The 16,010-nt window shown below is 37.7% G+C and overlaps 1 protein-coding gene across 1 annotated transcript; it reads right to left on the bottom strand.

Annotated features, from left to right (window-relative positions):
- Positions 1–6,980: 6,980 nt before the first annotated feature.
- On the bottom strand, positions 6,981–15,497 carry LOC111435507. The gene is made up of 9 exons (XM_023072890.1): positions 15,259–15,497; positions 14,323–14,439; positions 12,032–12,122; positions 11,879–11,965; positions 11,604–11,807; positions 10,738–10,902; positions 10,614–10,666; positions 10,389–10,536; positions 6,981–7,358 (listed from the first exon to the last, which is right to left on the bottom strand). The coding sequence occupies exons 1-9, from the start codon at positions 15,495–15,497 to the stop codon at positions 6,981–6,983; spliced, it is 1,482 nt and encodes a 493-aa protein (XP_022928658.1).
- Between the last annotated feature and the right edge of the window lie 513 nt (positions 15,498–16,010).

The raw sequence follows: 16,010 nt of genomic DNA, 5'->3' as shown, positions 1-16,010 counted from the left end.
ACCTCATTTGGACTACCTCATTATGTAAAGAAATTTAAGGAAAGGTGTTAACTTAGTTTTAGACCACATGTATGAAAAATCACTTGAGATTTCTTTTAAAGAGGTTTCTAGAAATCTTGGTCTTGTGTTCGAATTATAGTGAACAAAACTTTATGGAAAAGATAACTATGGGAGGAGTTGGAGTAAGTAAATTAAAGACTCACCAAAGCTTTTTCTATATGTTTCGATGTAAGTTTGCTTGACTTTAATTTTGTTTAATGCTAAATAAAATCAAAATAGATTTCAATGTTTATGTTGTGTGGATCATATGTGCACTACCAACATGTTTTAATCCATATATTGACAAATAATGTTATCCATGTATATGTTAGTCAATTAAAATATACTCGAGATATTTTTACTCGTGCTCAATTTCTCCATAGAAAACCAGTCCACACCCGATGGTTGTTTCTCAACACTTGACTGTTGATGGATCTCCTTTCTTTGATCTTACTCTCTATCGATATCTTGTTGGTGCCCTTCAGTACTTGAAAATTACATGAATCGATATTGTCCATTCTGTCAATTTTTGCATGCCCCTACTGTAGATCACTTTCTTGGTTTCAAGCGTATTCTTCGCTATGTCAAGGGAATACTCTACTTTGGCGAAATACTCTACTTTGGCATTACCTTTCGTTCATCTATTGTTCCTAGTGCGCGAGTGGCTTATTCGGATGCTAACTGGGCTATCTGTCTCGATACTCATGAACATACTCAAATTTAGTGAAGATCCAATAGTTGAAATTGAAGATACGAAGGATTTTCTCATCACGGTCACTACTTTAGATTAGATTTTCTGATCCGTGGTATTTAATTATCCCGAAGTTCAAGGGTATTATACGATTTTTCAAATATTTTATTTTTATCCTTTGCTAGGTAATTTTTCAGTTCTTGAACACCTTAAAATTCCTTGGGGATAAAAAATTAAAAATTCAGAAAATCTCTTAAAAATTGGAACTACAACATTTTGGTCCCATGTTTTTCCAAAGGCCTTCAAGTCCCTAAAATTATTTTTGGGTTATAGAGATAGTTGTTTATTTATAGATTAATGAATGGATATATATATATATATATATATATATATATATATATATAAAATAAAACTATATATGGTAAGTGATAAATTGTCATATAAAGAATATGTAGAATAGATGCGATATATGGTAAAATAATATAGGGTAGATAATTATATGGAATAGATTGTTTTATTTGGTAAAGCTGTATAATAAACTGAACCATATATATACAGTGCTCTAAATATATACTTTTTGCATTGTTTGTATTCTCTTTATAAATGCTTGAAATCATCAATATAAACGTTTAGCCAATATTTCTACTTGATTTTTCTCCCTCATATTCTTTGTGTTTATCTCGATCAAGTGTGTGTTCCTGTGCGATCCTAACAATATTAGTTAAGGCATTGAAATGACTTGTTTAAGATTTTTGTCCTTACTTCAATGCCTTAATTCTTTTCTTTACGTTCTTTGCGCCATTACAACATGATTAGTGGCCCAATTCCTAGGACTTTTGAGATCTACTCCATGCTAATCATTCTTGGGACTATGTCTTCCTACAAAGATATGGAATTACGTTGGAGATTGACTTTAGTTATAAATACATCATGCTGTGTCATATATACATTGAATGAGCGAGCAAGAAGCATGAGGATTCATTCTGGACTACTAAAGACATTCTGGGCTGATGCTGTGAACACAACAGCATATTTGATTAATAGAGGGCCGTCCGTACCCTTGAAGTTCAAATTGTCAGAAGAAGTATGGACAGGAAAAGAACTCAAGTACTCTCACTTGAGAACTTTTGGTTGTACTGCGTATGTTCATGTTGATCCAGAGAAGAAAGACAAGCTTGGTGCTAAGGCTGTGAAATGCTACTTCATAGGCTATGGCTCTAACATGTTCGGGTACAGGTTTTAGGATGGCAAGAATAGGAAATTTCTAAGACATTACGATGTGACCTTTGATGAAAATGTCTTGCACATGAACAAAGAGAAGATAAACTCCAAGACTACGAAGCAAGTGGGAGTTGAGCTTGAGTTGCAGGAAAACTCACCCAGTGATGTTACAGCAGAAGCTCAAGAAACTCCTAATTCTGTTGCTGAAGAACCAGACGTGGAGCAAGTGACACCTGAGCAGGTGTTGAGGAGATCATCCAGAACTATCAGAGCACCATATAGATACTCACCCTCATTACATTATCTGTTGCTGACTGACGAAGGAGAACCAGAGTCCTTTGATGAGACCCTACAAGTGGAAGATTCAACCAAGTGGGAGCAAGCCATGGATGATGAGATGAGCTCACTTGAAAAGAATAATACGTGGGTGCTGATTGAGTTATCTACAGGAAAGAGAGCTCTGTTGAATAAATGGGTGTTCAAAATCAAGACTGAACCAGATGGCAGAAGGAGGTTAGGGCTCGGTTAGAAGTTAAAGGATATTCACAAAGAAAAGGCATTGATTATGCTGAGATCTTTTCTCCTGTTGTGAAATTAACTACTATCCGAATTCTGCTGAGTATTGTTGCATCGGAGAATTTTCACTTTGAGCAAATGGATGTAACAACGACTTTTTTACATGGAGATTTAGATGAGGAGATCTATATGCAACCACCAGAAGGATTTGCAGCTCTAGGCAAGGAGCACATGGTGTGTAAGCTCAATAAGAGCTTGTATGGACTGATATAAGCACCGAGACAATGGTACAAGAAGTTTGACTCCTTCATGTGCAAGAGTGGTTTCCACAGGAGTGAAAAGGATCTGTGTTGTTACCTCAAGAAATACACTGATTCTTATGTGTTTCTACTCCTGTATGTGGATGATATACTGATTGTTGGATCAAGTATGAGGGAGATTGTAACGACCCCGAAAAATAAAAAAAAGAGATAATAATAAGAATAAGTAAATAATAATTAAAAAAAAAAAAGAAAAGTAAATTATCACTCTCTCTCCACCTTCCCCAAATATTTCTCTGACACCTTCTGGGAAAAAAACCAAACAGAAACAAAAACAAAAAAATTGCAGATTTTGAGAAGGGAAAAATCAGAGAAAGAAACAAAGGAAAAATCACAAATTTTGGGAGAGAAGAATTGGAGATGACCTTCACTTCCAGATTTAATAGGAATGGAAAGAGATGGAAAAGTAATCGGTAAGTTAGATCTCCTTTTCTTTTATCTTTTGCAAGAGATAAGAAAAGTTATTTTAGATCTCCTTTTCAATTATTTAGATTTTTGGATATGGGATGGAAAATCAAAATTGATTGAAAATGTCTTTGTGAATTGCATCTAAGTTGAATAATATTTTTAGGAAAGAGAAGAAAATCATAATTGATGGATGCGCATCTTTTAGTAAGGAAAATTAAAATAGATTGAAGATGACTTAGTCATTTGGGAGAGAGAGAAAACAAAATAGATTGAAAATAGCTTCTGTTGATAGTAGTTTTTAGGAAAGAGAAGAAAACATAATAGATTGAAAAATGGAAGAGAAGAAAATAGAATAGAAAATGGCTTTGGTTAATGATACTAGTTTTTAGGAAAGAGAAGAAAATAATAAAAAAAAAGATTGAAAATGGCTTCTGTTAATTGATACTCATGCTAGGGAGGAGAAGAAAACAGAATTGATTGAATATTATTTTATAATTGCATAGTCATTCATATGAAATAAAAAGAAAGATAGAGAGAGGAGAAACAAAAGTGGTACAAAAGAGAGAAGGAAAATGGAAGATGTGAGAAATTATTATTATTTGTACCAAGAGAATATAATATTATAACAAACGATAGTTGGATTGAATGATTGAAGCACCATGAAATAATATTGACATATTTTCAATTTAAGTTTTACTACCCAACCAAAATTAGAAACAATGAAAACGTGGAATTCGATTTTTACTGAGACCCTTTTAGAGCTGTATTTCACATTGTTAGTTGGATTATTAATTAAAATGTGAAATGCTAACGAAAGGTGACGAACGGTTCGATATGAAGTGAACTCTAGCAACCTTTGGAGCAGCTCTCGAGGAATGGGAGCTTACGTTAATTAAATTAGGGAATACTTCGGGTAAGGCCAACCAGGTAAGTGGCCTTACTATAGGATAGACTAAAAATTGTATGAGTTACGATATTGTATGAACTATGTCATACGATGCGGTATATGAGTTATGATGATGTATGACTTATGATGATGTGTGGGTTATGATACTTGATGATGTGCTCAGTATATATATATATTTTGATGAATGTCGTACTTGATATGTTTGATGCACTTTGTGGCAATATGATGAGTATGAAGATTGCGTGACGTTTACCTTAATATGATGATGTTTTTCATATTGAGCATGCTATATGACGATGAGTGCCATATTGCATCATGTCGTTAGATCGACATAGGACACAACCCTAAGAGCGTGAAAATGATATTAATATAAATATCCACGAGTATGTGTTACCTAGAGTAACAAAGAGATGAGACTAGAGGGTTGTGTCAGAAGAGACTTTATGATGGATTTAGAGGGACCTCATGCATATTGTATGTTCATAAGCATAGGGCTACTTCCCCTAGAGATGATGAGTGCGGACGCGCACCGTATGATGAGCGCGTATGCGCACATGTGCGATAGCACACAGATGAGGGTGTTCATGAGATGCATGACACTATGGGGTTCCGCTGACCTCCGGACATCGCTACAGATTAGCTTGACTAGAGGCTCAAGGGGGTGTGCGAGCGCCCTGAGGATTCACACTCGCATGTGTGAGTCGTATGTAGGGAAGTACTACACATCCAATTTGTCCGAGACTGGAGGCCACCCCTAAGATGATTAGAGATAGGTCTCTAAATCATGATTGCATGTGTTTGCATTTGCATGGCCCCCTAGAGTGGGGCCACTTACTGAGTATTCTTTGAAATACTCAGGCCGTGTGCCACATCATTTTTCAAGTAAAGGCAAGGCGCACTTGTACGAAGGACGGCGGCATCGCGAGCAGAGACTGTGGCACGTGCATAGGGTAGACTCATATTTAAAGTTCTAGTCTTAAGTTAGAATAGGTTGTTTTGCATTTCATTGTTTTAAATTATTTTGTATTTGTTTTTGTTTTCTCTAAATTTCAGTATTTCATATTTAAACACGTAAGACCATGACTGTGTTTTCCAGAGAAGAAGTTGTTTGAAACGTTTTTTTAGAAGTTTACGTTATTAATTATGTTCATGTAAGAGTTATATTTCCGCATTATAGATGAGCATGAGACGTTAGTAGTGACTCTGAGTATGTGGAAATATAGGGTCGTTACAGAGATAAACCACTTGAAGGCAAGCTTGCCTTTAGTATTTGAGAGGAAGAATTTGAGTGCAGCAAAGCAGATTCTTGGGATGAGGATTTCTCAAGATGGATCTGCTGGCACATTAAATCTATCCCAAGAGCAGTACGTTGAGAAGGTGTTGTCCAAATTCAAGATGAATGATGCTAAACCCAGGACTACCCCCTTGGCAAATCGTATTAAATTGTCAAAGTGGCAATCTCCCAAGACAGTTGAGGACCGTGAGCACATGGCATCAGTTCCTTGCGCTTCTGCAGTTGGGAGTTTGATGTATGCTATGGTCTGCACTAAACTTGATATAACACATGTAGTGGGAGTTGTTAGCAAGTACATGACAAATCTAGGGAAAGAACATTGGGAAGCTGTGAAGTGGCTTCTGAGATATTTGAGAGGTACATCCAATACTTCACTTTGTTATGGCAATGGCAAAGTAGTTCTGCAAGGTTTTGTGGATGCTGATCGAAGTGGAGATGTAGATTCTAGCAAGAGCACATCTAGATATATCTACACTATAGATGGAACATTAGTGAGTTGGATGTCCAAGCTTAAAAAATGCGTCGCTCTTTCATCTACTGAGGCTGAGTACGTGGCAATAGCTGAAACTGGAAAGGAGATGATATGGATGACAGACTATCTAGAAGAATTAGGTAGGAAGCACTGCAAAAAGATTCTTTATACAGATAGTTAGAATGTCATACAGTTGGTGAAAAATTCAGTCTATCATTCGAGGACAAAACAACATTAGAAGGTGATACCATTTCACTCGCAGGTTAGTGGAAGAAGGTGATATGTGTTTGGAGAAGGTGATATGTGTTTAGAGAAGATAGAGGGTGCAAAGAATCTGACAGACATGTTGACAAAATATGTTGATGTTGGAAAATTGAGGTCATGCAAAGCCCTAATTGGTATAATGCAGTGAAGATGTTGATGATTGTTTAAGGATGAAATTCTTGGTTTACTAGGATCCGTCTCCAACTGGGAGAATTGTTAGGTTATGGAGCTTGCTACTTATTTATAGCCTAGTCAACAATTATACATAGTAAAACTATATCCGGTAAAGCAATATAGGGTAAATAGCTATATATATATATATATATAATAGATGGTTAAATCTAGTAAACTACATATAATAAACTGAACCATATATATATCCAAGCTTTGAAAATGTACTCTTCTCTCTCGTACATACTAAAAAATTTAAATCCTTTAGCCAGAGTTCTCCTTGCATTCTCTCTCTCCTATTTCTTTGTGTTCATCTAGATCCGGTGTGTGCGTTGTTGTGTGATCCTAACAATTTCCTCTTTTATTCTCTATTTAAATGGGATTTTATCTCGAACTTGTTAGCTATTAAGGTCTTCACACTCTCTCCCATCTTCAGCTTATTTTCACTCTCTCCCCCATCAAGGTATTTTCACAGTTTTATTGTGCTCATTTGGAAGACGTCTCCACAAGTTAAATGTTGAGTTTTAATAAATACGAGAGCCACAGTCCAATCTATATTTCTTTCATAAAAAATTTACAATGGTCTCACTTGTTCTCACGTTTTAGTGATCTAAATTTGAAAGGACCAAAAATAAAAATAAAAACCCCAAATTGACCCCTCAAGAAAATTAAATTAATTAAGGGCACTTCACATTTCTTCCCGGCCCTCCGTAGTAAAAATAATTTCCCCAGACTCTATTAATCCGCGGTTGAATATTATAGCAATTTGGATGATCTGCCACAACCTTCAAATTGGACAATGGAATCAAACTATTATCCAAATTCATAACCTTCAGATTTCGAAAATAAGAAGCTTTTTGGAATCCTTCGCCTGCGAAATGCCCACTCCCCATTTCTGTGGCCGTGTGAAATCCCCACGCCCTCGAATTCACTACCTCTCCGCCAAACTGTATAGTCGTTGCGTGGCTTTGAAGGTGAGTGAACAAAAACGCCGGCCAGTACCCGAATATCACACCCGACCTGAATTCCAACCACCAATTCCCATTCTTCGGATCCTTTGAACAACCACAGACAACAACCCCCAATTAAAATTGGACTCACAATCTTCAAGAAAAGGCATGAAATTGAAATGGGTTACCTTCCGAACCAGTAAACTGATATCGAATTGGGCGCCATTGTAGGAGGAAGTTGGAGCAATTGCAGCTCCAATGGCGATTCTACGGTTGGTCTGAACGAAGCCTTGTGAATTTGGCATAATCAAATTCCCAAATATTGGATATTTAAATTTTTTTTTTTTTTGTCGCAAATGTTTTATTTTGAACAATGAAGAAAAATTGGAAAATTTTGATTCTAACACGGATATTGGTATTTTTCTTGGTTATTCATGTAAAGTTTACAGAGTTTTGAATAAGAGAACTTTATCGAGGAATCTATGACGGTGTATTTGATGAATGTTGTAATAATATTTATAATGAGTCTATTTATAGTGATGATTTAGAAAGAAACTTGTTAGTTTTACATGCAAGTGAGAAATTGAAAGAAACTGTTTCAAGTAAGGAAAAAGTGAACCTAGATGAAAGGAACGAAAAAGGTTGTTCATCAATGCCAAAAGAACAGAAGTATGTCTTATCTCATTTTACGAACTAAATTATTGGTGGTCTCGAACAAGATGTGAAAACTCATTATTCTATTAATTTTTTTTAATAATCTTACCTTTGTTTCAAGCAAAAAAATCTCAAGGATGCAAAAAATGATGAGTTTTGGATTGTAGCTCTCCAACAACACTAAATCAATTTGAAAGGAGCAAATTTTGGGAATTAGTCCCTAGACCGCTCTAGTATTTTCATTATTGGAACCAATTTTAGAAATAAAATTGATGAAAATGAGAATATCTTTAGAAATAAAGCTAGGGTTTGTAGCTCAAGTTTAATGTCACGAAGAAGTTATAGACTATGAAGAAACTTTTGCACCGATTACTAGATTAGAAGCTATTAGAATGTTACTTGTTTTTAATTCTTACGAAAATTTTATATTGTTTCAAATGGATGTGAGAAGTGCATTCTTAAATGGTTATATTACGGAGGAAGTTTACGTAGAACAACCTCCCGGATTTGAAATTTTTTATTTTCCACCTGATGTATGTAAGTTTTAAAGGATTCTTGACGGCTTAAAACAAGCTCGGACTTGGTATGATAGACTTACTAATATTCTAATTGGGAATGATTTAAAATTGGTAAACTGGACATAGTCTTTCTATTAAAATTAAAGAAAATGATATGCTATTTGTGGAAATATACGTAGATGATATTATATTTGGTTCTACTAATCCTTCTTTACGTGGAGAAAATTTGAGATGAGTACGACGGGGGAGCTTAGTTTCTTTCTTGGACTTCAAATCAAACAACTCAAAATGGTATCTTCATAAATCAAGAGAAATACATTAAGGATTTACTAAAAAGGTTCAAGTTCAATGAGGGTAAGATTCAAAAACTCCAATGAGCACATCCACTGAGCTTGACAAGGATGAAAAAGGTAAATGGGTGGACATTAAATCTTATAGAGGTACGATTGAATCTTTCCTTTACTTGACCGCCAGTAGACCGATATTATGTTTAGTGTATGTTTTTGTGTCAGGTTTCAATCTTATCCCAAGGAATCTCATTTACCTGCAATTAAAATAATATTTAAATATTTGCTTGAGACTATTAATTTAGGATTGTAGTATCCGAGTTGAATTTAAATTTGTAAGATATTCTGATACAGATTTCACTACAAGTTTACCTGATCGTAAAAGTACCCGTGGAAATTGCCAAGCGAAATATATTATCGTTGCTAGTTGTTGTTCTCAAATTCTTTGGATGAAACAAACTCTTTGTGGTTTTGGATTCAAATTTGATAGTGTGCCAATATTTTGTGATAACACCGTGCTATTAAAATTTAAAGTCTTCAGGTTATGGAGCCTGCTACTTATTTATAGCCTAGTCAACGGTTATACATAGTAAAACTATATCCGGTACAGCAATATATGGTAATAACTATATATATATATATATGTATGTATATTTATGTATATTAATGTAACAGATGGTTAAATCTGGTAAAACTACATATAATAAATTGAACCATATAGATATATCCTAGCTTTGAAAATGTAGTCTTCTCTATCTTTGAAAATGTAGTCTTCTCTATTGTACGTACTAAAAAATTTAAATCCATTAGCCATAGTTCTCCTTGCATTCTCTCTCTCTTCTTTGTGTTCATCTAGATCCGGTGTGTGCGTTGTTGTGTGATCCTAACAATTTCCACTTTTATTCTCTATTTAAATGGGATTTTATCTCGAACTTTTTAGCTATTAAGGTCTTCACACTCTCTCCCATCTTCAGCTTATTTTCACTCTCTCCCCCATCAAGGTATTTTCACAGTTTTATTGTGCTCATCTGGAAGACGTCTCCACAAGTTAAATGTTGAGTTTTAATAAATACGAGAACCACAGTCCAATCTGTATTTCTTTCATAAAAAATTTACAATGGTCTCACTTGTTCTCACGTTTTAGTGATCTAAATTTGAAAGGACCAAAAATAAAAATAAAAACCCCAAATTGACCCCTCAAGAAAATTAAATTAATTAAGGGCACTTCACATTTCTTCCCGGCCCTCCATAGTAAAAATAATTTCCCCAAACTCTATTAATCCGCGGTTGAATATTATAGCAATTTGGATGATCTGCCACAACCTTCAAATTGGACAATGGAATCAAACTATTATCCCAATTCATAACCTTCAGATTTCGAAAATAAGAAGCTTTTTGGAATCCTTCGCCTGCGAAATGCCCACTCCCCATTTCTGTGGCCGTGTGAAATCCCCACGCCCTCGAATTCACTACCTCTCCGCCAAACTGTATCGTCGTTGCGTGGCTTTGAAGGTGAGTGAACAAAAACGCCGGCCAGTACCCGACCATCACACCCGACCTGAATTCCAACCACCAATTCCCATTCTTCGGATCTTTTGAACAACCACAGACAACAACCCCCAATTAAAATTGGACTCACAATCTTCAAGAAAAGGCATGAAATTGAAATGGGTTACCTTCCGAACCAGTAAACTGATATCGAATTGGGCGCCATTGTAGGAGGAAGTTGGAGCAATTGCAGCTCCAATGGCGATTCTACGGTTGTTTTGAACGAAGCCTGGATAGAGTAAATTGTAGCAGCCTGTTGCTTGATATGCGTCGGACTGTTCATCCAAAAACTTACGGTCATTTCATTTTCAATCCGATTTTGTTGCTAATTTTTATGTTTTAATATTCTTAGTGTCCAATAAGTGAACAATCTTGGATTGTTGTCTCCATACAGCTCTGGGTCAACCTGTAGAGAAAAGTTAGGCATATAATTGAAATTTGTATGGACTAGAAGATTGATTCGGTTTAAAAAGTTGCCTGCCACCCAGCTTCAATGGTGTTGAGATCATGTGGGAATGAACCGGAGACGAGCCACATTTGTGAGAGGCTGAACTCATTCCGATAGCTGACCCGCGGCTTCCATACGTTCATGCTTGCCTGGGCTCCGTAGTACTGTCCTCCACTTACCAACCCCACTGCATACTGGCACCAACAAAATTTACATTCATTTCAATCTTGGTTTCTCCAAAATCTTAACATTTATAAGGGATGACACAGATTTTGGAGAAAAAGACGTGAGATCCCACATCTGCTAGAAAGGAGAACATCGGTTAGGGAGAAGAACGAAACACCTTTACGGGTAGAACGAAACACCTTTTACAAGATTGTGGAAACCTCTGACAAGCTGAGACTTTTTAAAAATCTTGAGAGAAGCCCGGAAGGTTAAAGCCCAAAGAGGATAATATCGGCTAGCAGTGGGCTTGGGCTGTTTGGTATCAGAGCCAGACACCGGGCGATGTGGCAGCAAGGAGATTGAGAGCCAAAGTGGGTGGACAAAGGCGGTAGGACGCGGGGCCCCGAAGGGAGTAGATTGGGAGGTCCCACTTTGATTGGAGAAGGAAATGATTGCAAGAGTGTGGATTGTGAGATCCCACATTCGTTGGGATGAAAACGAAACACTCTTTATCAAGGTGTGGAAGCCTCTCACTAATAGACTTGCACCCAAGAGGGAAAAGCCAAAAGAGAACAGGCCCCGAGAGGGTGGATTGTGAGATCCCCACATTGGTTGAGAGAAGAACGAAACACCCTTTTTATAAGAGTGTTAAACTTCTTCCCCGAAAAGGAAAAGCCGAAAGAGAACAATATCGACTAGCTAGCTGAGTTGAATTTGGTTAAAGACTAACCTCATGGCCTTTGCCGAGAGAGTCTCTTCTTACTTTTCTTCCAAATCTCTGAACTGAACTCGCTCTCAACATATCCTTTTCCGTCGTTCTTCTAACCGGAACTGTCCCCTCTGGGCAGAATTCTCCAAACATGCTCCATAATTGGAACATTTCTGTCTCCACCTCACCGGAATGGCTCTGGTTATACGGTCTCTCCGGCGGATCCTGAAACAACATTTCCACAGTTAAAAACAAAACCCATTTCGAAAATTTAGCCACAGATTCCTTGAACTTACCAATGGTTTCTTTCCTTTGAAAAATGGATGATCAAAAGTTAGCTGCAGATGAGTTTCAACACAATCTATAAAGTCGCCATCCAGAATCTGCACCCAAATAAAAGCATAACCATCAAGCTCCAAAACAGAGGAGATTAAACTAGGGTTACAGACCTGAATGGTTTTGACAGGGAACTTGTTGATTCGGTTAAGATCAGCTTGAATAAGCTTCAGTTTCTTCAACTGATTCTCGACCAGAACACCGCTGTATGGTTATTGGGATGGATGTATTTATCGGGACGACAAATGGATGAAACGACAAGAAGGGAAAAAACAAGAACAGGAAGAAGAGGACGGTGGAACGTTTTAGAATCCATATTTAATAAAAAAAAAAAAAAACTTGGGTCTGTTGTCTTTTGTGATTGTCTTTCTTCTTTTTCTTCATATAATATATATATATATGGGTTAAAGAACAGAACAATGGAAATTAACTCTTTCATTCTTTTTGTGGCTTAAAGTCTGGGTCCTCTCATCTTGGAGCTCTTTCAACAAAAAAACAAAAAAACAAAAACATCATTTTATTAATTTTAAGTTTGTAGTTCAAAATTAAATTTAAAATTGGAATTGAATAGGTTATGGTTCATTCTTTTTGGTAGTTTTTGTGGGCTGCGAATATATTTATGAAATTGTTTAGTTGAATTATTATTGAAGTCCGAAAATACTTTAATTACATTAAAAATTATTCTTGTTACCTATACAAAGACAATGTCTTTAGTATGAATGCAAACATGAAATGGATCCATAAATTTGTGAAAATAATAGTTTAGGACAAAAACATGCATGGTATCAAAAAGCCAATTTTGAATATTTTTTTTAAGTTTGTTTGAAAGTCTCGAAAGAAAGTCGTACTTGTTGCATGGTGGTCGCTCAATACACATGGCTGGAAATCAATCAAAGTTTGTGAATTTTTCAAGAAGGATGGTGGCTTAGTAACCGTTGGTGATAAAGGGTAGAATAATTTGTGAGAGTATTGTAGGTAATGACATTTGTACTCTTATTGAAAGTGTACCTTTAGTTGATGGTTTAAGGCATGACTTACCCAGCATTATTCAATTTGATAAAGATTTTAGAGTTATATTTGATAAAAATAATTGCATAATTGAAAATGGAAGTTTTGTTTGTTGAAAATATAGATAACAATGATAAATGTGACTTTGCATGAGTGACTATGACATAGAAGATTAGGACATACTAGTATGCACTTATTTCAAATATCTCACCAAAATTCCTTAGGGTCTTTATAAATTTAAATTTGAAAAACATAAAATTTGTGAGGATGGTTAAATGCTTAACAAACCAATTCCTCCTTCAAATCTAAAAATGTGATTTCTACGTCTTTTAACTATTACATATGAATTTATTTGGCCTTCTAAAATAGTTAGTTAGAGAGGAATTACTATGATTTTTCGAGTTTTACTTCGGTTTTGATAATAAAACATAATAATGATGTCTTAAAAAGATTTGCTAGTTTTGTAAGAAGAGTTGAAAATGAAAAAGGTTTTTTTAATTAGTAGGACTTACTATGGGGGAGAATTTGATAGGGTAGTGTTTGAAAAGATCTGTGAACATAATGGTTTTTCTCATGACTTCTGACTCCTCAAAAAAATGGTGTGGCTGAAAAGAAAAATCGTATTTTATACGAATTTGATATATCGACGATAAATGAGTATGATTTACCTAAATATTTTTTGGACGGAATCCGTTAATACGGCTTCCAAATAGAGTTTTAATTAAACACTCCTTAGATAAAACTCCTTGTGAATTTGGCACAATCAAATTCCCAAATATTGGATATTTAATTTTTTTTTGTCGCAAATGTTTTATTTTGAACAATGAAGAAAAATTGGAAAATTTTGTTCCTAACACGGATAATGGTATTTTTCTTGGTTATTCATGTAAAGTTTATCTAATCTTTGTTTCAAGCAAAAAAATCTCAAGGATGCCAAAAAAGATGAGACGGATAATGGTATTTTTCTTGGTTATTCATGTAAGAAGCCATGGAAGTACCATGGGCGCACGCCTGGGAAAGATGGGACCTGAGCAGGAAGCCCAACACCAATCGCAGGAGGACACCTGAGCATGAAGCCGAAGCCCAACACCAATGGCAGGCCGATCCAGTGCTGGAACTGTGGGAAGAGAGGACACATTAGCAAGAATTGCTGGAGCAAGCTCAGGAACAAGGAGAAGGCCCAACGGGCCCTCAAGCCTCAAAGGCGGTAAGAAGCAAGCTCAGGAACAAGGAGAAGGCCTAATGGACCCTCAAGCCGCAAAGGCGGTAAGAAGCCATGGAAGTACCATGGGCGCACGCGCGGGAAAGATGTGGATCAAAAGAAGGAGTCGACCAAACAAGGAGAAGGCCCAACGGGCCCACAAGTCGTAAAGGCGGTAAGAAGCCATGGAAGTACCATGGGCGCACGCCCGGGAAAGATGGGACCTGAGCAGGAAGCCCAACACCAATGGCAGGCCGATCCAGTGCTCGAACTGTGGGAAGAGAGGACACCTGAGCAAGGAAGAGAGAACACCTGAGCAGGAAGCCCAACATCAATGGCAGGCCGATCCAGTGTTCGAACTATGGGAAGAGAGGACACCTGAGCAGGAAGCCCACACCAATGGTAGGCCGATCCAGTGCTCGAACTGTGGGAAGAGAGGACACCTGAGTAGGAATTGCTGGAGCAAGCTCAGGAACAAGGAGAAGGCCCAACGGGCCCTCAAGCCGCAAAGGCGGTAAGAAGCCATGGAAGTACCATGGGCGCATGCGCGAGAAAGATGGGGATCAAAAGAAGGAGTCGACCAATGGCAGGCCGATGGAAGTACCATGGGCGCACGCGTGGAAAAGATGGGGATCAAAAGAAGGAGTCGACCAATGGCAGGCCGATGGAAGTACCATGGGCGCACGCGTGGGAAAGATGGGGATCAAAAGAAGGAGTCGACCAATGGCAGGCCGATGGAAGTACCATGGGCGCACGCGCGGCAGGCCGATGGAAGTACCATGGGCGCACGCGCGGGAAAGATGGGGATCAAAAGAAGGAGTCGACCAATGGCAGGCCGATGGAAGTACCATGGGCGCACACGCGGAAAATATGGGGATCAAAAGAAGGAGTCGACCAAACAAGGAGAAGACCCAACGGGCCCTCAAGCCGCAAAGGCGGTAAGAAGCCATGGAAGTACCATATGAGCGCACGCGCGGAAAAGATGGGGATTAAAAGAAGGAGTCGACCAATGGCAGACCGATCCAGTGCTCGAACTGTGGGAAGAGAGGACACCTGAGTAGGAATTGCTGGAGCAAGCTCAGGAACAAGGAGAAGGCCGAAAAGACCCATGTGGCTCAATCCGAGGAGGACGAGTCAGCTCTCTTCATGGTAAGTGCATGCGTCCCCAATTTCAATTCCAAATCCACAGAGATGGAGGCAATCGACGACGATGTTGAACCCGAGAAAGAGCTCCAGCTGGGCGTAGCAAAGGTGGCACCAGCTGGGAGCCAATTCAACTGGAGGAGGAGCGAGTGTTCGCTCAGATCGGCAAGAGGGACGAGCAACACGAGCACCAACGATGGATCCTCAACACATGGGCAACAAGCCATATGATCAGGGCTAGATCGAAGGGCACGGCACCATCCTGTTCATCAGCAAGGGAGGCCAACATCGCAAGCTGACCGACGTCTACTTCATCCCGAGGCTCAAGGCTAACCTTGTGAGTCTGGGTCAACTCGATGAGACCGGCTGCTTACGCAGGCAAGTGTTAGGCTATGGTGCTTGATACTTATTTATAGCTTGGTCAACGGTTATATCCGGTAAAGCTATATTTAGTAAAGCTATATATAGTAAAGCTATATATGGTAAAGCTATATCCGGTAAAGCTATATATGGTAAAGCTATATCCGGTAAAGCTATATATGGTAAATAGCTATATATAGTAGATGGCTAAATCTGGTAAAGCTATATATAGTAAACTATACCATATATATATCTGAGTCCGGTAGAGCTTTGAAAATGTACTTTCTATTCTCTGTACTCTTCCTTGTTGTACATACCTGAAGTCATCAATACAAAATCCTTTTAGCCAGATTTCTCCTTGCAACTTTTCTCTATCTTTT

Source organism: Cucurbita moschata, unplaced genomic scaffold, assembly GCF_002738365.1.
Source record: "Cucurbita moschata cultivar Rifu unplaced genomic scaffold, Cmos_1.0 Cmo_Scf00049, whole genome shotgun sequence".
In the NCBI taxonomy this organism is placed as follows: Eukaryota; Viridiplantae; Streptophyta; class Magnoliopsida; order Cucurbitales; family Cucurbitaceae; genus Cucurbita; species Cucurbita moschata.
This window is presented reverse-complemented; position numbering and strand designations above follow the sequence as displayed.